The sequence below is a fragment of the Folsomia candida genome, unplaced genomic scaffold (genome assembly GCF_002217175.1).
Source record: "Folsomia candida strain VU population unplaced genomic scaffold, ASM221717v1 Fcan01_Sc047, whole genome shotgun sequence".
NCBI lineage: Eukaryota > Metazoa > Arthropoda > Collembola > Entomobryomorpha > Isotomidae > Folsomia > Folsomia candida.
The window spans coordinates 313,478-335,811 of NW_019091239.1; the positions used below are offsets into that span (position 1 = coordinate 313,478).

General features: G+C 36.8%; 4 protein-coding genes across 5 annotated transcripts; 2 read left to right on the forward strand and 2 right to left on the reverse strand.

Moving 5' to 3' along the window:
- Positions 1–5,970: 5,970 nt before the first annotated feature.
- On the reverse strand, positions 5,971–7,744 carry LOC110861939 (glutenin, high molecular weight subunit PW212). The gene is made up of 2 exons (XM_022111070.2): positions 7,406–7,744; positions 5,971–7,323 (listed from the first exon to the last, which is right to left on the reverse strand). The coding sequence occupies exons 1-2, from the start codon at positions 7,496–7,498 to the stop codon at positions 6,952–6,954; spliced, it is 465 nt and encodes a 154-aa protein (XP_021966762.1). The 5' UTR covers positions 7,499–7,744; the 3' UTR covers positions 5,971–6,951.
- Positions 7,745–9,253: 1,509 nt separating this feature from the next.
- Positions 9,254–10,553, reverse strand: LOC110861976. The gene is made up of 6 exons (XM_022111107.2): positions 10,546–10,553; positions 10,212–10,448; positions 9,935–10,146; positions 9,708–9,870; positions 9,481–9,598; positions 9,254–9,404 (listed from the first exon to the last, which is right to left on the reverse strand). The coding sequence occupies exons 2-6, from the start codon at positions 10,399–10,401 to the stop codon at positions 9,341–9,343; spliced, it is 747 nt and encodes a 248-aa protein (XP_021966799.1). The 5' UTR covers positions 10,402–10,448; positions 10,546–10,553; the 3' UTR covers positions 9,254–9,340.
- Positions 10,554–11,613: 1,060 nt separating this feature from the next.
- Positions 11,614–13,851, forward strand: LOC110861965. The gene is made up of 5 exons (XM_022111099.2): positions 11,614–11,670; positions 11,764–11,878; positions 12,590–12,756; positions 13,305–13,634; positions 13,707–13,851. The coding sequence occupies exons 2-5, from the start codon at positions 11,773–11,775 to the stop codon at positions 13,722–13,724; spliced, it is 621 nt and encodes a 206-aa protein (XP_021966791.1). The 5' UTR covers positions 11,614–11,670; positions 11,764–11,772; the 3' UTR covers positions 13,725–13,851.
- A 436-nt stretch (positions 13,852–14,287) lies between these two features.
- Positions 14,288–21,935, forward strand: LOC118433323 (zinc finger protein 62 homolog). 2 transcript variants are annotated; one of them, XM_035845126.1, is made up of 5 exons: positions 14,288–14,436; positions 14,517–14,860; positions 14,948–15,917; positions 20,944–21,291; positions 21,357–21,935. In XM_035845126.1, the coding sequence occupies exons 2-5, from the start codon at positions 14,556–14,558 to the stop codon at positions 21,780–21,782; spliced, it is 2,049 nt and encodes a 682-aa protein (XP_035701019.1). In that variant the 5' UTR covers positions 14,288–14,436; positions 14,517–14,555; the 3' UTR covers positions 21,783–21,935. The 2 variants fall into 2 exon arrangements, with proteins under 2 accessions (XP_035701019.1, XP_035701020.1); XM_035845127.1 differs by having other exon boundaries at positions 14,288–14,860.
- The last annotated feature ends 399 nt before the right edge of the window (positions 21,936–22,334 follow it).

The following is a 22,334-nucleotide window of genomic DNA, read 5'->3' on the forward strand; positions in this document are numbered from 1 at the left end:
ACGTACGAAAATATCATTTTAACCAACTTATAAAAAAACAGATTACAATTTTTGTCATATTTGTTTAGGCGACAGATGATTTGGAGACGCTTCGAAACACAGAGTCCAATAGAAAGCAGCCGTTTGTGATCTGTGTTGGGGACCTTTCAAATATTGTCATAAAAGATGTGTTCGTCATGGTGGAAAGGAAATTAATTAGATCCGCATCTTTAATTACAGCAGTTGATTTTTGTTTTAAGATTTTTCATGTTTTAAAACTTCAATTCCCGGATGAATGTTTCCCTATCTGGTCGTTTTTTGATCATTGTGTCTACCAAACAAAAGAGATACGAACCCCTCCCAAATCAGTATTAACTCTTGGATCTCACATTCATTTGTAATTTTTGACCAATTTTGTTCTACTTTAATTCAATGTTATTTGTGTAGAAGTATAATTCATTAGTAATCCATATTTAATTTTAATTTTAAATTGCTCTAAATTTTATGTAATTTTGCAAGCATAATTTCTGATAAAACCTGCGAGTAAATAAATAATTTGTTGTGCGAATTTTATAAATTATTGATATTTAATTATTTGGTAAAATACATACAATATTTTGAATAAAATTTATGCAAAAGGTTGAACAATGATTAAACAAGTAGTTGAGTAAAATTTATCCAAGCCCTTCAATAAACATTATCCAGCAGCTTGGAGAATTTTCATGCAACCAGTTGAGTAAATCTTGTTCAACTATAGAATAAAATATTGTGTTCAACAAGGTTGAGCAAAATTCATCCAAGACTTCGCTTGGTGGCAATTTTACTCATAGTTGAGCAAAATATTGCTCAACTTTGAATAGAATTGGCTCAACTTTTTTCAGTGTGTAGTAAATAAAATTGTATTAGCATCACAATTTTTATAAGCCTCGCAAAGTCTTAAATTCTCAATTAAGTCAAATGAATCGTGAAATTGCGAAAGTTTAGCAGAAATAATATAATCTGTTTTTAAATCGGGACTCTTATCACGGGAATGTAAACAATGTGACATGAATTGTTGATGCCGCATAGCTAGAGAAAGGCAGATGTTTTTAAAATTTTTAATTTGCGAAGCTAGTTGAGTAAAATAATAATGTTTTGCTTCATATCTCATTGTCCACTGCGACACTAAAGGACCCGTTTGTTTTATAACATAAGAATAATGAGTCATAAAATGATGCTTCGGAATAAGCCTTTCATTTTGAAATATTTCACGAAATAGTTTATGATGCGCTATAACTCTGTCATTCAGAAGCTGCAAACTCGCCTGAGAGAATTTCCTACAAAATGCAAGACTCAAAATCTCCAAAAGTTGAAGTAAAAGTTCCCAATATTTTTTATGCTCCTCATCTAAAATTAAATCTCCAAGAATTACAGGCAAATGCCTGATTAAGCACCAAGCTTGTGCAGCTTTTTGCCCAATTCTATTACCTGTATCTAAACGAATTGGACTTGGACGGTTTTTACTTTCCAAATTACCGAAATTATGAGTAATTATCCTTTGGTTGACTATTTCCAAAGTACAACATCGTAATGAGATGAGCTTTTGCAAAACTAACTTAATTTCATAGGGCACGACCCCCTCTAATAAATCGTGCATAATATCTACACTGGGGGACTTGAGAAAATCGAAATATTTCAACTCATCAAGTGCACAGGCTGACTGGACACCAAAAGTCTTGTCATGTAAATGTTTCGCGTAATTATTTCTTGATTGATTGATTGATTGATTGATGCTTTATTCGAATGTCTAACAAGTTCACAGTTACAAACCATGCTCTTCCACAAGTGACATTATAAAATAAACAACTTTAGAAAAAAAGAAAAAAACGAGTAAATATATATAAGCAAGTGATCATAATCATAAACAAAATACAATTCCATAGAGTAACCATCTCATAACACCAACAGTTAATATCCATTATATTCCAAATCAAAACCGATAAAACGAGTCAATTAATAAATTACAAATTATCCAATACCGAAGTTATCAAAAAGTTTGTTAAATGAAACTTGAATTTCCATAAGAAAGGTGGTAATATCCAGCTTAAAGGTATCTTGATAACATAAGTGGTTCAATATTCTCACTAATTTCAATAATAGCTTGTCATAATTTATAGTTACCACATCAACTTTTCCCTTAATTACAAATGAAGGCACACATCTCGGACAAGTCCAATTTTTAGAAAGTAAAATATTGAGATATGATTGATTGGAAATGGAAATGTTACACTTATTTTTGTGGTAAAAATTTAAACAATGTACGCATTGAAGGGCACATTTATTCGTGTCATCCAAGTTGAAATGGTCCTTGAGGACAATAGAGTAAGTTGTTCCTTTATTTATAAGCGAATCCGTGATGTCCTCAATGATTTCTTCGCATAGATAGCAGACTGGACCGAGTGATTCATCGTCATCCCAATTTATGTAATCTAACTTGAAATAGACCGTACGGTATTTTTGTTGATCTAATTTCCCGTCCAGAATTATTACATTTGTCTCGGGCTCGGCTTGAAGAATGAAATCCTCGACTGACATGGTGGGGCCGTCATTTCCATTAGAAGATGAATTCTTGATATTCAAATGTGTTTCATATTGCATGGTTCCAGGTCGACATGTTACATACAGAGGAAAAGTTACACGAGATTAACCAGAATATTGAAAATAGCAACAATATTTATAGGGTCAAAAGTGTAAGGTCGTAAACTTGCCGCGTTCGGCACTTTATAGTGCAAAAGAGAGGAGTACCCTCAGAGCGCGTCTTAAAGGGTCCAACTCCCCCCAGACGAAAAGTTATAGAGAGAGAGATCCTGGCAGGAAGCGGATATTTAGATCCGGATCAGTCTATTTCGGCAGGCACAGGGGAGTCCAGTTGTATGAAGGAAAATGACACATCTCCAAACACGGTCACACGGTCGAGTAGAGGTCCTTCATCTACCACTTCCCAAGTGGGAATGATTAGGAGGGGTTGACACAATTTGTGTAGTTGGGGGTGTCAAAAAACTTCCAAAAAATCAAAAACAAGAAATAATCAAGAGAGAGCGAATGAGCACACGTCCAGCTGCTGCTGCTGCTCCTCTAACTATGATTCTATCAATGATTCTATCCCTAAGAATCATTAAATTTTGTGGTACAACAAATTCTACAAAAATTATGAGAATTGAAAGATTCTGTCATGCCTAACAAAGAGTTAATACCTAAATAGTCGCAAGATAAGCTGCATATTGTTCCATACATTGTCTCAGTTTCATTTGTTTGAATTCCATCGATTTCCAATATTTTAACGTCTCGAATAACTAGTTTTAAGATTTCGCCAATTCCATACTTTTTAGCATCTTCTGTTTAAAATAAAGCAAGTAAGTAAATTTGACTTAATTTTGAATTTAAATAATCTGGCAAATTTTTTAAAGTAAAATATAACGCCCCTATTTTATGGATACCACGTTTTGAACCCAAAGGGTTAACAGTTTCAAAATCGTCATAAAACAGTTGAATTTGAAGGGAATCTGGAAATTTTGAGAAGAATAAATTTCTTTTATAAGAGTTCGTGTTACTAAATATTTCAATAGCGCTGGAATTAATTTTGTTGCTGTTTGCAAAATAATTTGAGACCACTTCAGAAGCAACAATTTGTTTTAAAGTTTTAAGTAGTGGAATATACATGAATGTATCTGAAACAATTACTTGTTGCCGCTTATTTTCCTTTACTCTTAATTCAGTTCTGCTACCTAAGGATATTTCTTTCGGCAAAATTATTTGGGAGTTTTTCTCAAATAATTTTTGTCTTTGATAAGATGATTTTATTGATGAAAATTGTTCCCCTTAAACCTTGTGTTAAGCAACTGAATTCCTCAAAACCAGCCTCACAAAATTTTCTTCCTAAATTTAAAACCAAACTAATTACTTGAGCGAAACTAAATTTTAATTCTTGAACAACAAAATCTACTGTGGAGTTCGTTACCCCCTTAGCTAGGAGAGATGAACAAAAACTACTTAAAATATCTATCATTATCTTTATGCCAGCATCAACAGAAACATCTTCATTTAAATTTTCTACTTCAGTCCCTTCATCAATCTCATCGGTGGTCCCTATCTTTGCATTATTATATATTTCATCTACTCCTAATTCAATACAAGCGTCGCTAATTTCGACTGTCTCATTATTATCAATATTTAAATTGTGGGACTTTAAATGCCTTAAATATCCACTCCATGTATTCTGCTCACTTAAACAATTTTGATATGGACATACAGCCCCTTTAAAATTTCCACTACCTATATTATGAATATATTTAATGTGGACTTGAAATTCCTCAAGCCGACTAAACAACTTATTGCATATTTGACAAACAATCATTTTTAACCTTCCACTATGTAACTAAATTTAACCTTAAATTTGTTGGTCTCCGTTTGTGCTGTCCGCTGAAATACTGAAGAGTTGTTGATAAACTTGTTTAACTTTTGCTGGTATTTTCGTGTTGTTAATCTCCAAATCTAGGACATGAACTTGTATGAACTTCCATAATCCGTCAAGATTCTTGTCATATTTAGTTCCGATTACGTAGTGAGCCTTGAAAAGGGAGTCGATCGCTTGAGTGGAACTCTTTGCACTAAGTGGGATGGCAAGTCGGTCGCAAATTAAAAAGTAATTTGACGGAGAAGCTTTGTTGTCCCCAAAGTAAATTAATGCAGGCTGAGTAACATCCGGATCCCAGTTGTTATAATTATTTAAGGTATATGCCAAATTATTTTGTTTTTTTATAATTACCCCCTTAATGAAACAAGGACAGAAACAAATTCATTGACAAATTTTGTTGCCGCCACTGAATCGACAAGCTTCGCCGAATTACAGGTTTCAATCAGCTCTTTAAATTCAGGGTTTCTTTCGACATGAGCATCCAGCGCCTAAAAATATTAATTATGGGTATTTTATTTATTTTAATTGTAAATTACACATTTATTACTTACTCAAATACTTTTAATCTTAACTATTTTCACCTGTTTGAAAGAATCCACATCTGGGTTAAAACTTGAATAAGACGAAGCTGACGATGACGGGGACGCCAAGGGATTATTTACTATCAATATAAGAATAATCATTAATTAGGAAATCATAATTAAAATATAATTTTGCATAACCAACTGTAATATATTTGAGAACATGATGGGGAATTTTGAGGGAAATTTGTTTCTACATGCTGCTCTTCTTGAAGCCGAAAAACTATGGTGGGAGTTGTTCCTTGATCAACTAAAATTGGGAAGACTTCTTCATCAATCTCGGCTCCTTGTTCGTCTTCAAACATAAGGTCTGTCTCATCCTCTAGACCAAATTTACTCTTAACTATAAGAAGGCAAATATAAAAGTTAAGACGATTTATGATAAAAAATAGACTTTACAACTAGGATTTTCTTACCGTTTAAAAGAAATTCCTCAAAATTTCCAGAGGAAATTATTAATTTTTTCCCTCTCGCCATATTTGTCACTCTAACTAACTTGTTCATGTTGAACTTTGCAAATCCTGACTATCGTAGAATCTGCTGCGTCATTTTTATCGTAACTCTGAGGAAGAGATGTGTAATAATTTGGAATTGGAACAACACTAAATGAAAACTAAATCTAACACTTTCCCAGCATAATTTTAACACAATCTGATGAAGCCTTTGGGTTAATATTTTGATTCCAAATTGTGCTGAATAAATTCCTGGCGGTGTACATTTATTACAATATTGGGTTAATTTGAGATTACCGTTATGTTTTATAAAGCATAACTGCATGGAGTTAAAATGGTGCAAAATTTTATCAAAATTGCGGAATTGATGACTCAAGTCCTGCTCATTGTGTTGATTTTTTTACTGAATCAACACCACTTTGCTAAGAGTGTAAATATGTACATATGTACTATTTGGACTCAAAAACGTGTATGAATATAAAAATATACATACCTACATGTTTAAGTTCATGTTACCGATTACAATGTGTATTTATTTTCCGAAAACAATTACACTTTCTCCATTCGATTTATCTTCGTATTAAAAATTGCAAATATGTATGCACGTTGTCATACAATTCACGTGGGAAAAGCTGGCTACAAAGGAGCCGAACATTTTAAAAATCCGTAACCTCGCGAAAAAACTCGTAAAAATAATCTTAAAAAAATTTAAAAAGTCAAAATTACATATACTTATATTTACATCATACTACAAATATAAATATCTATCTACATTATCAAACTCCAACAAATTAATAGTAGGTACGTATATATGCAGTTTCTAATCCGGTCGAATCCACATGGTGATTGGTTGATAGTCATTTATTCACATGTTATTCCTCGATTTTTTTTCCTTCTTGGCTGTGATTAATTTTTAGAATTCTTTTCGCATGGCGTGGTCATGATCACCTTCGGGGTCTAAAAATTTCCCATAATGCTTATCTTTATGTATTTATTACCTCATAATCAAAATTGGAGGTGGTATAATTTATTATTACTTAGCTAAATAAATGCAAAAAATATATCTTACCAAACAAAACCAAATTCTATGTTTTGTTAGACCAGGTTTTTATAAATTTTCATAAAGTCGTAAATTTTAATGTATCACTATTTCCACCTTAAGGCTATCAATTTGATAAGCGATGATTAAAATCAGTACGAGCTGTTTCAAACGACACCTAAAATTCAATGCAACATACGAATAAAATTTGTGAATAGACCAATCCCTTAGGACACAAATTATATGTATGATTAGCAAAGTTTGGTATAAATTTGGATTACATAGTTTTGTATCCTTTACTATATACATAGATAATTCAGTTTATTTAGCTTGTAGATTTATTACTAAAAACGCAAGTAATTAGAGTGCACAATTTTTTCGCTTTAAATTTACCACGTAAATATGCATCCATATGAGCATGCATAAGTAAACTTTTAAAATTATAAATCACCCAAAGCCACCACTTTTGTACAGCGAATACTTGATGCATTTTTCTGTCTGATCACTATAAAAAGACCCCATTGGACATCTTCCCCAAAATCGATTCCCATCTGGTTGACTTGGCTGCTGACCAAAACCTGGATTCGGCGGGTAGTACCCGGGTTGCTGTCCAGCAACTGGATTCGGCGGGTAGTACCCGGGTTGCTGTCCAGCAACTGGATTCGGCGGGTAGTACCCGGGTTGCTGTCCAGCAACTGGATTCGGCGGGTAGTATCCGGGTTGGTTTCCAAAACTGACACCTCCCCCGGGATTCTGACCCCCTCTAAGGTACACATTACAATAGTAGCAAGTCAACCTGCCATTCCCAGCTTGAATTTGCTTTAAAACACACACAAAATTCAATAACTCGTTAGTTAACATTTGCACGTTAAGAATTTATAAATTAAAATTCGATACTTACGCGACTTTCCCGTGTCGCCCACAATTTATTAACATCACATATCACCAAGTTCGCCAAACCGATCAGAATAATTGCACAATTATTCACCAGCATCACTAAATTATTTAACTTTTAATAAAGTCAACGGATTATTCAGCTAATTTTGCTATTTAGTGCAAACACATGACAAAATTTGTAAATTCTAAACTACTCGGGCTAACAAAACGTGGCTTATATAGTAAAATCTTTATTCGCTGCATGATGATAACTACTTATGTATATGCGGGTCATGTTACTTGCATCGAGATGTTTGCATGACAACGGTTGCCTAGCGACTGGGTAAAGTTGGCAAAAGTAAAATTATCCACCACGAAGTTGAGAAGATTTTATTACATGGTTGTTTAGGTCCAAGGGTTATTATACTTCTCTTCATTTTTCCAATAAACCAGACTTGATCTACGGTTAATTGTTGGACCATTAAGAGGGGTTTCTTTGACCTATTCATACATACATACATGAGCCGTTTAAAAGCCGGACGGGTTTAAGGAAATGTGGACGGAGGTAGTAAAACCAGTTAGGTCGTGTTACATCATGACGAAGACTTTTCAGTCATTTGAACTTTATTGACATATGTATGTATGTATCCTCATTAAATCGAACCCATTAAATTGAATTTAATAGCTTCTCGGATGGGGCAGGTGAATTTTTAGTTGTGTTTGCATAAACTTGTCAACAGTGGGTTCACACATTTATGTATGTATGTACAATAAGGTGACCGACTGGGGAATGCAATTGTGCAACTATCTGGTAACAATATCAAGTGAGAATGACTTGGTTTTATTTTATCTTAGTTAATGGCCAAAATTTAGCTCAATGATCGTACGTACATACTCGTTCTTAGGTGCTTACACGCTCTTACTCTTTCAGTGCATCCGTGAATGTAAATAATTTTAAACGCCGGAATTAAAATCCATGCAATTCATTTATATAGAATAAAAATTTTTCCGTATGTCATATCAACACATTTTTTTGATTTTCGTCATCTTAATTCTGCCCAACTTTGAGTCATGGTTTCCTAAAGTGGCCACCCCACAGAAAGCCAGCCACAGAAAGCAATAGCCCTTTGGCTTAGGGGTTCGGGGGCGGAACTGTCACCACGCAGTCACACGTTCGATTCCTCTCTGTCCGGGAAGCTATTTGCTAATCCTACTCGGCTCGGTGTTAGTACGGGGTGGGTGCTCCTCTCATGGTTGGGTGAGCCCGGCCAGACGGTCTGGCAATGCCAGAAAGGGGAGCCCTCGCAGAGTCCGTTCTCTGTGTGAAGATCCGACTCATCACCAGAGTTATATGGTGAGAAGGACAGTCATAGATTGGAAACCAGTTTGCTTTTAACTGATATCTGTTGACTTTAAAGGATTATTTTATTTATTTTTTATTTTAAGCCAAACGTTGCATCATTAAGGGTAGTTTAAGGTCGTTGGCTGCTACTTTTTCGACTTAAAAATTTGCCAGCTATTTTTAATTGTCGAAATTTTCGTTTTGGACAAAAATTCAGTTTATTCGCCACGTCCCTGGTAGCACAAACTCGGGAAATACACGGGAAAAACACCAGTCCGCGGACACGAAATTTCGTGGTTAACACGTGAAGATTTGGTGTAAAAGATGGTGAATATTGGGGGTTATTGTCGCCGTTTTGCGGTGTCAGACTCGTGTAAAATTCGTGTATAACACGTGTCTAGGACAGAACTAATACGTGTAAAACTCGTGTTATTCTCGTTTATAATTAGGGTATAAACTCGTTTAATTTTCGTGTTTATACATGAAATAAACACGTGTTTTACGCTAAATAAACACCGAGAATTGCCACAATTTTTCCCGTTCATGACATGCCTTTATTTCATTTTAATTATTTCAATTAATCATAACAAACAGAGAACAATGATTAATGGTTAAAAATTATATGTCATCCGACTCCTCATGATTAATAAAGTCTGATCCACCATCGGAAATTGTCCCAGCGCTATGATTTGACACGTTAGATTAATATGAATATAAACTTTAAAATTTAACGGGATTTAGTTATTGTATTCACATACATATCAGCACAATGATTTTTCTTCAACCGTTTTGCTGCTGCTTTCAAATATTCCTTAATTACGGCTTCCATCTCGTCATCTGTCACTGCCTTTGATGGTAAACTTTGACGAACCGTATCTAAAATATTCAAAGAAAAAATTAACGTGACCTTCCACTATTAAACGTGGTGTTGTTTCAGATAGGTATTATACGCGTTAGGTTTAAAATAGTACGTGAACACATTTACCGAAAACTACTTGTTTCATCCATACATCACAGAACGCTGATTTTCCTCCTCTTGACCCGATCCAATTGTAACAGTTGGCCAACTGATCCCCACGAAGGTTTGATAATATGCGGCGTGTACACTTTGCAACATTACTACAACCACGCTGCCTTAAAAGTGTCACCTGAAGTAGATACGAAAATTTACTTTATCCGATTAGACGAATAATATATTTGAAATGTATTTACCAGGGACTCGCGGTTGGCCAAAATCTCATAATAGCCGGCCCCCTTGCTAACATCCTCCATATTCATCAGTGGAATTTGATGACGAATTTCATCTTGGGGCTTTTTCTCTTCATCCAAATGAAGTAATATTGCATCCAAGGTGTCCTGAATGTTACGACTCTGAACTTTTAAGCTTGCGATATTTCTGACCACCCAACTCTGAAATTGATTTCCTATGAAAACAAATAACTCGTTTACATTAGCTAATTTTTATAATAAGTTAACGTTCTTTATGTACCGGGAAGAAAATTTTCTACTTCCAAGGATGATTGCTGAGCGCCTATCGAATTTCCTTTGGGCAGCGCAGCGGAAAGTATTCCAACTTCGGGTGATTCGTTGTCGTTCCCAATAATGGAGAGTTGGGCGTCGCCGTTGCTTGTTGAAGACGTGCCTGCACCTTTATCGTTGGATATTTGATTCCCACCCATAACTTCCGGTTGTGTACCTTTCACAGTTATGGTACTGTCCTGATTAGCTGCAAACAATAAATTTATTATTGCATGCGTATGCAGAAAGTGCATAGATAAATAAAAATATGATCAATCTATGTACATATTTCAAATGATGCTTACCTAAGCATAGCTTAGGTAAGCATCAGGTAAGCCCTCCTGGAATCGGCTCCCCTTCAGTTGATTCTTTCAGCCCAGCTTTTTGTAAATCTACAAGGGAAAAAATTAATTAAAATGATTAATTAAACATCAATTAAAATGTAGCTATTGGTCAACAATCATGATAGAAATTACAACAATTTTTGCCTATCATGGGCGGACGTGGTATCTTAGGACTGAGTGAGTCGTCCCCATCGCTTTTACACGAATTTGACACGAACCCCAGATTGCCACGACTTTACCCCAATCGAGCACGTGTATTTCTCGGTCTGTGCAGCTAGGGGTCTTATTTTTTCCCGTGAGAATGATATTAGTTGGGGGCATGTATGTACAATAGCTTTTTTTACCAGCATTAAATTCTCTACAGAAGTGTGTGTGGTTTTGGGGGAATTTGAGACTTTTTGGAAATTTCATAAAAAAAACCCCAAACACCAGACCCACTTACAATAATCTATATTTTTATGCTTCCCCACCCACATGGGTCCATTTTAGACCTTAAAATAATTTATTCATTTTTTTTCAAATAACTCACTGTACCTTGGCTAAACGGGATATACTCTCCATTCGCACATCGCACCGCTGAACTTCAACAGAATCTGAGAAACTATGGCACTGTCAGTCTCAAGGTACCCTGTCAACATAATATGGGGGACTTTGAGACTGATAGTGCCGTAGTTTCTCAGAATTCTCAATTTCTGTAAAAATTCAACTGCGTACGAATGGAAAGTACAAGATGAAGCTGTAGCGCTATCGAAGCAGGAAAATTAAATAGCTGGGTTAGCATTGACAAATATGTATCAATGGACAATTAATGCACGTTGGTCGGCTAACTTGATCGATTATTATTGTTTTATTGACGACAAAAAAATAATTACTTCTATCTCACTTTTTAATTAATTTTTGTCAGTAATGCATTCATTTTTATCTTACCAAAGCACATAACAATAAATAGTAAATAAATATTTACCATTACATATGTAGCTTATCTAATCTCACAACGAATTGGGTTTCGTCCTTATCCGAATTCCGCATAAATATTTGTGTATTTGATGCGAACAAGTCAAGTTAATAAATACTTACTTAAATCAGGTACGTGACTATTTTATAAGCATATTTATTTATGTATATTTATTTTAAAATAAAATACTCTCTTGAATTGCACTTGATTTCGACAACTTGCAGCCTGTCAAGATGGAGAAAGTCATAGAAAAACAGCCAGGTGCACATGTCACCAAGACCGACGAAAACCTCAAAGGGCTTGAAAATATTCACACTTTTTACATCAAGAAAAAGTCAGGTATGTCATAATGGATTTAGGTATTCACACTCTTAGAAATCCAGTATTAAATTAATAATACCAGGCGGTATTCATACATGACTCGAACAAAGTAGTGTTGATAAGTAATAGCTCGGTTGTAAAATTTTACCATAATGGGTACAATTTTATAGCCGAGCGGTATACACCGCTCGGCTTTAACAACTTTAGAAACTTTAATACGGGGAAATCAAAACATATCTGACTGTGGGATTTTCGGAGGATTGCATACGCGTTGAGAGCAAAAATAAGAAGGAAGAGTGGTGTGAGGAATCGAACCTCACGTCTTTCTCATCCCGGGAGAACACCTTACCACTAGGCTAACCTCCCTGCTTCCTATCCTTGCTCTCTTTTGCAACCACCAAATTCCACTATTCTCTCCCACATGACTCAAACAGATTTCTAAGAGTGCATATAATTTATTATAATGAGGTTACACTCAAAGTATTGCGGTTACGATTATAACCAGAATGTATGTATATATATATGATTCTACCCCCATGGTTATAAATTTATCACCACTAGTATTACGTTTATTACGAATTATGTATGATGGATTGCTAACCAGTTGGTGACAAAATTTATAACCGTGGCGGTAGAGTCATATACTTATATGTTTACTTTCTGGTTATAGTCGTAACCGCATTTCTTAGAGTGTGCTTAAACAATTTTTATTCATTGACTGGACCGTAGGATCATCCAATCGACTGGCCGTCGACGCTGAGAAACAAAAGATATTTTCTTATGGCAAAAAAGTTATCGTCTCCGGTATGCCACCCGGAGCAGAAAATATGCATATTCATCTGGCCACAATGGGACTTTATGACAAGGGTGGCGTGGAATTCATAGCGATTGATTTGGTAATATGTATTTACAACTGCAAATTTAAATACGAAAATATCCAATATTTAGATTATCCAAGTTTATGTTGCAGTTTCTAAATTTATTACAAAATTTATAATTTTTTTTACATACTTATTCACTTAAAAAATATTTGAATTAATAATATTTAGAATTTCAAATTTTTCCAAAAACTTCATGTAAATTTATAAAAAAAACATGCTGTTTACTATCAATTCTTCCAATGTAAACATTTGGCGTAGTCATTACGAGTTTGCATCGTAACATAATTTTGAAAAAATACTTGCGAACCAAAAAAAAGAATTTCGCAAATGAATTTCTTAGCCATTTTTTACCAAATTGTTTTCATGCTGACATCGCTAACGACGTTAACTCATAATAAATACCCCCATAGTTGTCTTACTTCGCTTATTATTTTCTTTTTCCCGTTGTATGTATTTCCACTTTCAAAGCGATTACGTAACTTTCCTCAAAATATTTCAAAATATTTCGAAAGACGGCAAATTTTCCTTTCAAAAATTACCCATGTATAACAATTTTTTTCTAGAAAGGCAACATCCGGTCGGGAGACACACTTTTGGGAAAAATCGAATGGGCCGAAGACAGTTGTCCTTGCTTTGACATGAGACAAATCACTGTCTCAAATTGCCTCGACGCGAAAGATGTCGTCATCCAACCACAAACGGACCTTGCCTGCGGGGGTTGCTGCTTCAGTTCCGGCTTATGCAGCAGCATGGTCAAGTACGACATTTTGGTGGGTGGTAAAACCGTGGGAACGATGGCGGAAGAGGGAGACGGTCGAGGTCCCAAGGTCGTATTTCCTACGGCCCTAAACTCTGCGACTAAAGGAGTCATTGCCGTTTTGTCCTTCATGATAGTAAGATTTCTATACTTTAGGAGCCGGTGTATGTAAATTTGGAACTGAAATCAACTATTATTTTCATTACAGTACGATTCCTTCTGGTAGGCCGCTGTTCGGGAGTGGAATTTAAAAAAACATTTACATACTTATTTGCTTTAAAAATTATCATCTCTTGGTTACAATGCTTATTTACATATTTTATCTTCCAAGAATAAAATGAGCGATTTGAAGATACTGTAGCGTCAAGAATTATCTATGTACATAGGCGTCAGGATCTTCAGGGTCATGGTGATACAGACCCAAATAAATTTTCTTTTTTCATCGTGACCACTTCGTAACAGGGACCATACCAACCTGCATTTAGTTCCTAAGGCAGCCTATTTATAAAGATTTTACACATTGCAAAACACATTTTATTTGGTGAGTGTTACACAAAATTTGTCCAAATGTACGTATGTACATACGTGTTTATGTAAATATTTATACTGTACACATTTCCAAAGGAATGATATGCACACTATTTGTATTGCACACAAGCTGCGCACTCGTATGTATGTGCTGTACGTACATACCAGACTACTTCCGTACCTATTTTTAAAAGGGTCGATGTGTACGTATAAATATATATGAAGGTGTAAGTCTCCTCAATAAACATGTCACTACTAAATACTACCTGACTAAATGAGTCTTATTTCTTCATCCTGCAAAAAAATATTAAATTATTTTTGTGAGTAGATACATATTGCTAGAAATCTAAATTCAATCAAGTTTTCAAATAATACTCATCATTATTCGCACTTCACATGCGTACATTTATGTAAATATGCACTGTTTGCATAATAATTAAATATTAGTACAAATTTTAAATTTTAATTTAATCTCCTACATTATTTATAGATTCGTATCTAAAATATCAGCCACATCTAAAAGTACAACATGGTTGTGCCGTCCACCAATCCCAAAAAGTACTCGTGCCAAAATTGCACTACCAAATTCGTGTCTGCGAAGTCACTAAAGAGCCACGTGGCAACTGTCCACTCCGACGATAAGCCGTTCGCCTGTGACACATGCAGCTATCGAAGTAAGGCGAAGGGAACTTTGAAAATGCATAAACACCTGGTGCACACAAACGTGCGTGACTTTGTGTGTGATAAGTGTGGTGAAGATAAGCGTTTTAAAACCAGCCAAGCGTTAAAGCTACACATCAAACACCGACATACAAAAAGGGAACGAAATTTAAGGTACTTAATAATTTGTCAAATAAATTCGTATTTTTTTAAAATTAATTTTTAAAAGTTACGAAAAGCAAAATCTCTTCAAATATGTAGATGTGACCAGTGCGATGCGTCATTTCAAGAAGGTTCTCGCCTTAAAGCTCACACTATCCGAGTTCACTCCAAAATAGTCTCCACCCACCCATGTGAACTATGCGGGAAAGCTTTTAAATCCATCCGCTACAAGAATGATCATCTACTTAATCACCTCGGCGAATTGAAAAAATTCCCTTGCAGCCATCCAGGCTGCCAACATAAAGCAAGCACTCTACAGAATTTCCGTCGCCATGCACAATCTCACCTTGCCCCCTCCGACTGCGACAAGTTTCCTTGTCCCCATTGCGACAAAGTGTTCCTTGTCCAGGTCAGCTTAAAATCTCATTTGGAAATGCACAAGAACGGGTCCCGATTTAAATGTGACGTTCCCGCCAGTGGGGTCACCCTCTCGACGCGGGCTTTATTAAAATTGCATGCCCGCACCCATACCAATGAATGGCCCCACGCATGCCCCCACTGTTCCAGCACTTTCTTGCAAGCGAGCAATATGAGACGACACATTCGTACTCAGCACATGGATGACTCAGTATCCCGCGTCTTCGAGTGCCCCTTGTGTCCTGCCAAGTTTAAAACTGTGGGAGACCGAAACCGTCATGAAAAGACGAACCTGGATGAATCCAAATGGAAAAACCTCGCGTGTTCCCATTGTCCAGAAACGTTCATGCATTCTGTCACGTTAAAAAGCCATGTGCAACGATTTCACACTTTGCTGCAGGATCGAGACCGTTTTACATGCACATTTTCAAGTTGTAGCGCCACCTTTGGAACCGAACAGGGGATGCGAGTCCATTTCAGGGTGAGGCATACGACACGCGAGAGGAAATTTAAGTGTTACTTCTGCCCAAAAGACTTTGTTTCTTGGCAATATTTGGCTCGTCATGTGCGAGTGCATACGAACGAGAAGCCATACAGTTGTTCGCAATACACCGAGACGTTCAAAAGTACTGGATTAAGGTATCAGCATTTGGTAAGAATTTTAAGATAAGCAATATGATTGTTAAGAGGAATGCATTAGAATGCCGGAATGTAGTAGAAAATTATGTACACTCAAAATAAAAATTTGTCGAATCAACACCGCCGGTGTCAGTACCGAGGTTGAATCGTTAACACGTGAACGTTTTTGACCTTCAATTACTGGTTGAACGGCTTGGAGTGGAGGTCCCGAACATTTTTTATGTGAAAGCCCTTTTCTCGAGCTACAAGTCGGCATCGGTGATTTCAACTTTTGTACACTGATTTGACCATGGCGAGGTCAACTTTTGACCACTCGTCTCTCAAAACTTTCCAAACTCCGTCAAAAGTTTTTGGGTGGCGGAGAAAAGATTTTATTTCAGATATCCAAAGCCGAAAAAATCCATGGGACTTACATAGGGTGACTTAATAGGTATTTCACTATCCTGGATGATTGTTATCCCGAGTCTAGCTTTTAAGTCCTTGGCGTAATCCTGGGTCAAAAGGGCGGTGTGCGATGACGCTGCGTCGTGATGAACTATCACTTTTATGGTGTCCTGGCCATTTAGTTTTGAGACATAAATCTCCAAAAGCGGTTTTAAAACAAAGTCAATATAGTACTTCGTAGTTACCTTCACTTTTTGTGGAACTTTGATAAGTGGGAGGACACCACGATCAGATAATGCACCTACCACCATGAACTTGTTGCAAAAGTTTTCCGTGTGCGGGATGGCCAATCTTCTGGAATTATTTTCTCCTTTGGTTGTATAGTAAATTTTTCTCTGACTGTTGGTATCTTGTAAGGAAAATAATTCTTCATCCAACGACACTAAAAAGCCACTTTTATCTTTTGTCAGGTAATTCACATAAATTTTTTTTGCAGGTCAGACGACTATTTTTTTTATGCTTCCCAGTCAGCTGATTGACTTGGATTTTTCTTCTTTTTGGCTGCCCCAAAATTTTAATTGCTCGACGCACACTAGTCTCTGACACTTTGGTTAGACGTGCCACTGCTCTCTGGGGTGGTGAGTTGCCCTTAGAGGTCAATAGGTCAATTTTCTTAAGCACGGGCCTAATTAGCACTTTTCGGACTCGTGTTTGAGGCATGATGGTTTTCCTTCGGTACGAGCTTGTCGTTATTGACCTTCATTTTTAAGTACCTTATGTATCTGGCCTTTCGAAACTTGTTGTCCTTGAGTTTTGAAGTGGTTACTTATGTATGTGTACGAAGAATTAAGTTTGGAAAGTGTTTTTATGGTACCCTCTTACTCTAAGGTCAATGGTCGGGTCATTTTTGAATCTAGAGAGCTAATTGTTTGCTCAGCCCTTGTCAACAATCACATGTCGTTATGCTCAAAATTTGGAACCGAAACTCCAACCCGTTTCGGAGCAATTCAAGATCGCCCGCTTTCACGTGTTACCGATTCATCCTGTATATGACTTAACCGCCTTGGTTACAATGTTGAATCCGAGTTATGATGATTTTGATACCGGTAGTTATAATGTTATGACCGGACGGAAAAAATTCATTGCTACTCGGAATCACAATTGTAACCAAGGCGGTTAAGTCATATATTGACACCGTTTTGTTTTAAGTATACGTTTAAGAGAGCCGAGCCAGCTCGCGAGCCACTCATATAGTTCAACTCGTTTATTAAGAAACTTGGTTCGCTCGATTATTAACCTCTTTGTGACTATAAATTTTTAAATAAAATTTCGCTTCGGTACGATTTTGATTTCATAATTATACCTGATAGCTACCAATTAAAATCTTCCACCAGTTTCCAATATTCGAGTTTTTGTCAAAAAACACGAAAAATCCACTTTTTAACATTGGTAGGTATAGGGAAAATTCCAAAATTTTAGGAGAAAAATATCGAAAAACAGCCACTTTTCACCATCGAGTTTTCCAGAAAACACCGAAGAAATATTCTTTTTTTTGAAAAACTTTGATGTCAAAGAAATTTTTGCGGTAAATGCATTTGTGTATTTCGTCGTCAACGGAAAAATAAATACTACACAAATATGTGTACTTCGCCGTTAACCAGTTGCCTGCCACATTTGAAGCCATAAAATAGTTGCTAAGCCCCCAAGATAAGCCTTTGAATTTCGTGAGTTTTGTACCACTTTTCTTGGAGAAGCATTTTCACTGCGACCCAAGATATGAAATGCTGACAAGTTCGCTGTAGCCCAAATTAATGCAAGGGTGATACTGATAATATGATAAGTGGAAATCGTTTTAATTATCATTACTTATGCCGCGAAGCAATTTTTTTCACAATAAAACACCATACAACATCATGATAGTCAATTCGAATATAGGCCGGAAAAACTCGGCAAACCAACTATAAATCACGAATTATAAAATTTCACAAACTTATTCATAGTTCGGCAAAATATTTTCACACAATCACAATTAATTTCACATTTTAAATACAAAACAGTTCTTCTTCCTCCATTCCTTCAACATTTGATTCAAAATTCGCTTCCTGAAATCTCGCTTCATTCGCTTCACCGAATCCTGATCCAATTTCAGAATTAGTTGACCTAGGTACTGATTGGTCCATGAGGCTTTGACTGGTCGTTGTTGAAGATGCAGTAGCGGAAGCATATTTCCTTTTAACAGGTAGTTTCGGAAGTGTATGGAATCTCTTGAAACACGAGTCTTGGCTCTTGATGCAGAAAAATTTCAGACATTTTTCACACCTGAAAGCTGTGGTGCACCTTCTTCCTTCCAAACCGCAGAGGTGACAGTCCCGGAAGACCGAGACATCGTCTTTTAGAATCTTTTCTGGAAGGTGGGTGCCGATTCGCCGCTCTAACTGGGTGTTCGACTTCCTCCCCAATGATCGACGTTGTGGTGGATATTTTTCTAATATTTGTTTGATTATAATTCGTACAAAATCCTTATAACTTGAGTGTTCCTTCGTTGGCCGGAAAGAAGAGTGAATGATGTGCGAATTGTAAATTGCTATGTCCACGAAGTAGAAGAATATTTTCTTGTACCATTTGAAGGATTTGCGGACAGATGTGAAGGGCTTAGTGACTCTGTCGACGTTATCCACAGCGCCCATTGTCGCATTATAAACGAGAACAGTTGATGGTTTCTCTCGGTTGTTGATGGGGTTTGTGGTAGTGATTTCTTCCATTCGGTGTCCCATAAATGTGTTCAACATAATCACTTCTCTCCGGTCCGACCACCTAAAAATCATAAAATGAAATTATTCATGTCATTCTGTTGAAATTTGACGTTCATATTATTGTATTGTGTTTATTGGTAAACTCTGCACAAGCTTACCGTTCCACTAAAATGTCAGAGGAAGAATAAGTAGCAACTTGTCCCTTTGCTAATTTGTCCGTCCATCTCGGCATCAGTTTTCTTCTTTTCTGCACCGTCCCAAGAATGTATGTACCAAGTTGCTTCAATCGCATTGCCAAGGTCGGAGACACGAACCAATTGTCGAGGGTGATTCTATGAAATTTATTAAAATAGCCACGAAGAAGAGTCATCACTGTAGCCCCACCGAATCCAAGTTCTTGAATCCAGCTTGAATTCTCTATTTTGGCCGTTCTTCCTTGGTACGGGAGAACTTTGAGCACGAATCTGCTAGCCGAATCGCAGAGGAGATAGAGCTTCATTCCAAATCTGGCTCTCTTATCTTTTAGATATTGCTTGAATGATAACCTCCCTTTGAACGAGAGCAAAGTTTCATCCACAGTGAGAAATGATCCCAGATTTATTGCTTTGCGGAAATTTTGAAATAACTTGTCTATAAAACTCCCAAACTTTATATACCGATCCTTATTGTTTGGTGGGATGGTGTCATTATTCACAAGATGGAATCCACGAAGAATTGACTCAAATCTAGTAGGCAAATAGGTAGGATAAGTAGTGTACATAAATATTCATTGTATTTTATTGTTATATACCTATTCCTTGACATGACCTGACCGAAAAATGGGGTACAAAACATCGAATCAGTAGACCAATAATCCTTTATTTCCGGTTTGATAATGAGCCCCATCATCAGCGCCAGGGCAAAGAATTGCCACATTTCTTCACCATTCACCACAGTCCAATCCTTCATTGTGTTCCGATCCGCGCGTTTTAGGTATTGAACATACATGTTTGTCTGAAGGACGATTTCATCCAAAATTTCGGGGTCCAAGAATTTTTGTAGAATCTCTAGAGCAGTAAATTCCATCGTGACCCAAAAATCCGGCTTTAGAAATTCCCCTGGATCCTCATAATCACTAACTTGTGGTGTAAATGGGACATTTTTACGATAGCGTATAACATTGGTCTGAAATACGAATCAATGAGGGGAAAATACAATTATTTAGTAATATACATATGTAAAAATAATATACGTACATCGGGGTATTCATTGGGGTCACCCAACTCGGTTTCAGAATCCACATCCGCGCCTTCTTCATCTTCATCTTCCGGAAAGGTTACCAGGTTCTCGTCATCATCGTCGTTGTGTTCGTGTCGCAAGAAGTCCTCATCGGAGTCGCAATCTGAGAACTGGCCGAGAGAAAATTCGACGTCTTCACTGTCTGCACGTATTTTCAAGTGTGAGAATATAGGATATATATTTATATATATGCTTGTTGATGATAAATACTTACCTGACATGCTTGAAGATCTAAGCAATTGTAATATACAAGCTCCAAACAAACTAAAGCTATTTAGAAATTTTTACGGATTTTTTTTTAAATACACGACGTTGATGTGCTCGGGCGGAAAATTGTGTTTTTGGAATTACATGACATTGATGTACTTGGGCGCATGGTTACCGCAGTCGGAGTACACGACATTGATGTATTTGGGCGCATGGTTACCGTTCAAGGAGTACATGACTTTGATGTACTTGGGCCCTTGGCGACGGCTTGTGCGCCACATGACATTCATGTGCTTGGGAGGCAACTGGTTAAGCGGTTAATAGTGCCTTTTCGCCTAGCTCGGCTCGCTCCTCACGAGCCGAGCTAGCTCGAGCTCATGGACAGCACTAATTTTTTGTTTGACCAAACTTTCCCAGATGAATCATCACATCACGCGGAAAAGTTTGCAGTGTCCTCACTGTGAGGACACATATCTGACAAAGACAACCTTGGAGACGCACATTACTCAAACTCACGATCCTGATTCATTCCGGTGTGGCTTATGCAAGCTTCGTCTATCGTCACAGAAAATGTTGCAAAATCACATCCGGGCCGAACACACGAATGAGAAACCGTACCCTTGTAAAATTTGCGGAGTGGAAACTGCATCCTACAAATTGCTAAGGACCCACGTGGTACATCATCACAAAGAAACACTGCCCCACTTTAAGTGCGGAAAATGTGAGCAAACCTCAATTTCTCGGGCTCACATCAAAAACCATGAGGTAAGAAATTTTAGAAGTTCGAATCTGAAAGATTTCCCTTACTAAATTTTCTTCAAATTTTCCAGGAAACGCATAACCCTGATCGGACTAGATATTCCTGTTCCACGTGTGGAGCAACATACGCAAAAATATATTCCTTAAGGGATCACGTGAACGCCGTTCATGCAAATGTTTATAAGTATGCGTGCTATTTTTGCTATCGATTTAGTGACGGCCTTCAGACCCACGTGAGAAAAATGCATACCAAGGAAATTCCGTATCGGTGTAAGTTATGCAATTTCAAGTCTGTTAATCACACCTCGTTAATCGGACATGTGCGATTTGTTCACTGTGAAGCAACCAGTTGCTACTTTTGTGGAAAAATGTGCTGTGATATGCAAACTCATTTGACCATTCACACGAAAGAGTTGCATTTTGGGTGCAAACTTTGTCATAACTCGTTCAGGTTAAGAGGAGATTTGTGTGTTCATAAGAGAAAGTGTCACTTGTAGTGTGACCTAAGTAATTTTTAATTCTAGCAATGAATATTTACGAAATCGATTTAAGATCACTTTAATTTAAATTTTTGTTATATGCTTTAGTAGTGTGTTTAAGGGTAGGATGACGAACTTAGCAACAAACTTTTACCCCAACTTCCCACCTGATTTTCTAAGCTGAATGAAGTGGTAGAATTATTCTGATTTTATGTACTTAATGGTAAATTATTTGGCTTCATATGCTAAATTCACTCTAGTGTATTGAACCAGTACTACTTGAGATAAGTCAATTTTAGTGAACTACAATTTAATTTACTGTGGTAACGTTCTAGGTCTCAATATTGCAGATATTGACCTCAAACCAATTTTACCGTGCAGCTAATTTGCTGGTGGGGCGGGAGTGATATAGGTCTTTCCGACGATTCTGTCCTTGGCGTGCACAAATTACGGCAATCTAAAATTTTGCATGAAAAATATGCAAATTTTATTTTAAAAGCGGAATTTCAGGATGAAGGGATCAACATCACCGGAAAGACCCATATCACTCCCGCCCCACCAGCATATTAG

What these genes read in the sequence shown, in the direction of transcription:
- LOC110861939 (XM_022111070.2), bottom strand. Translation starts at nt 7,498, where the DNA reads ATGCTGGTGAATAATTGTGCAATTATTCTGATCGGTTTGGCGAACTTG. An exon ending in GGGCGACACGGGAAAGTCGC is followed by an intron (nt 7,324 to 7,405) that starts GTAAGTATCGAA and finishes TGTGTTTTAAAG; the next exon opens with CAAATTCAAGCTGGGAATGG.
- LOC110861976 (XM_022111107.2), bottom strand. Translation starts at nt 10,401, where the DNA reads ATGGGTGGGAATCAAATATCCAACGATAAAGGTGCAGGCACGTCTTCA. An exon ending in AGTAGAAAATTTTCTTCCCG is followed by an intron (nt 10,147 to 10,211) that starts GTACATAAAGAA and finishes TTGTTTTCATAG; the next exon opens with GAAATCAATTTCAGAGTTGG. An exon ending in TGGCCAACCGCGAGTCCCTG is followed by an intron (nt 9,871 to 9,934) that starts GTAAATACATTT and finishes TATCTACTTCAG; the next exon opens with GTGACACTTTTAAGGCAGCG.
- LOC110861965 (XM_022111099.2), top strand. Translation starts at nt 11,773, where the DNA reads ATGGAGAAAGTCATAGAAAAACAGCCAGGTGCACATGTCACCAAGACC. An exon ending in TTACATCAAGAAAAAGTCAG is followed by an intron (nt 11,879 to 12,589) that starts GTATGTCATAAT and finishes ACTGGACCGTAG; the next exon opens with GATCATCCAATCGACTGGCC. An exon ending in AATTCATAGCGATTGATTTG is followed by an intron (nt 12,757 to 13,304) that starts GTAATATGTATT and finishes ATTTTTTTCTAG; the next exon opens with AAAGGCAACATCCGGTCGGG.
- LOC118433323 (XM_035845127.1), top strand. Translation starts at nt 14,556, where the DNA reads ATGGTTGTGCCGTCCACCAATCCCAAAAAGTACTCGTGCCAAAATTGC. An exon ending in GATTAAGGTATCAGCATTTG is followed by an intron (nt 15,918 to 20,943) that starts GTAAGAATTTTA and finishes AAACTTTCCCAG; the next exon opens with ATGAATCATCACATCACGCG. An exon ending in CTCACATCAAAAACCATGAG is followed by an intron (nt 21,292 to 21,356) that starts GTAAGAAATTTT and finishes CAAATTTTCCAG; the next exon opens with GAAACGCATAACCCTGATCG.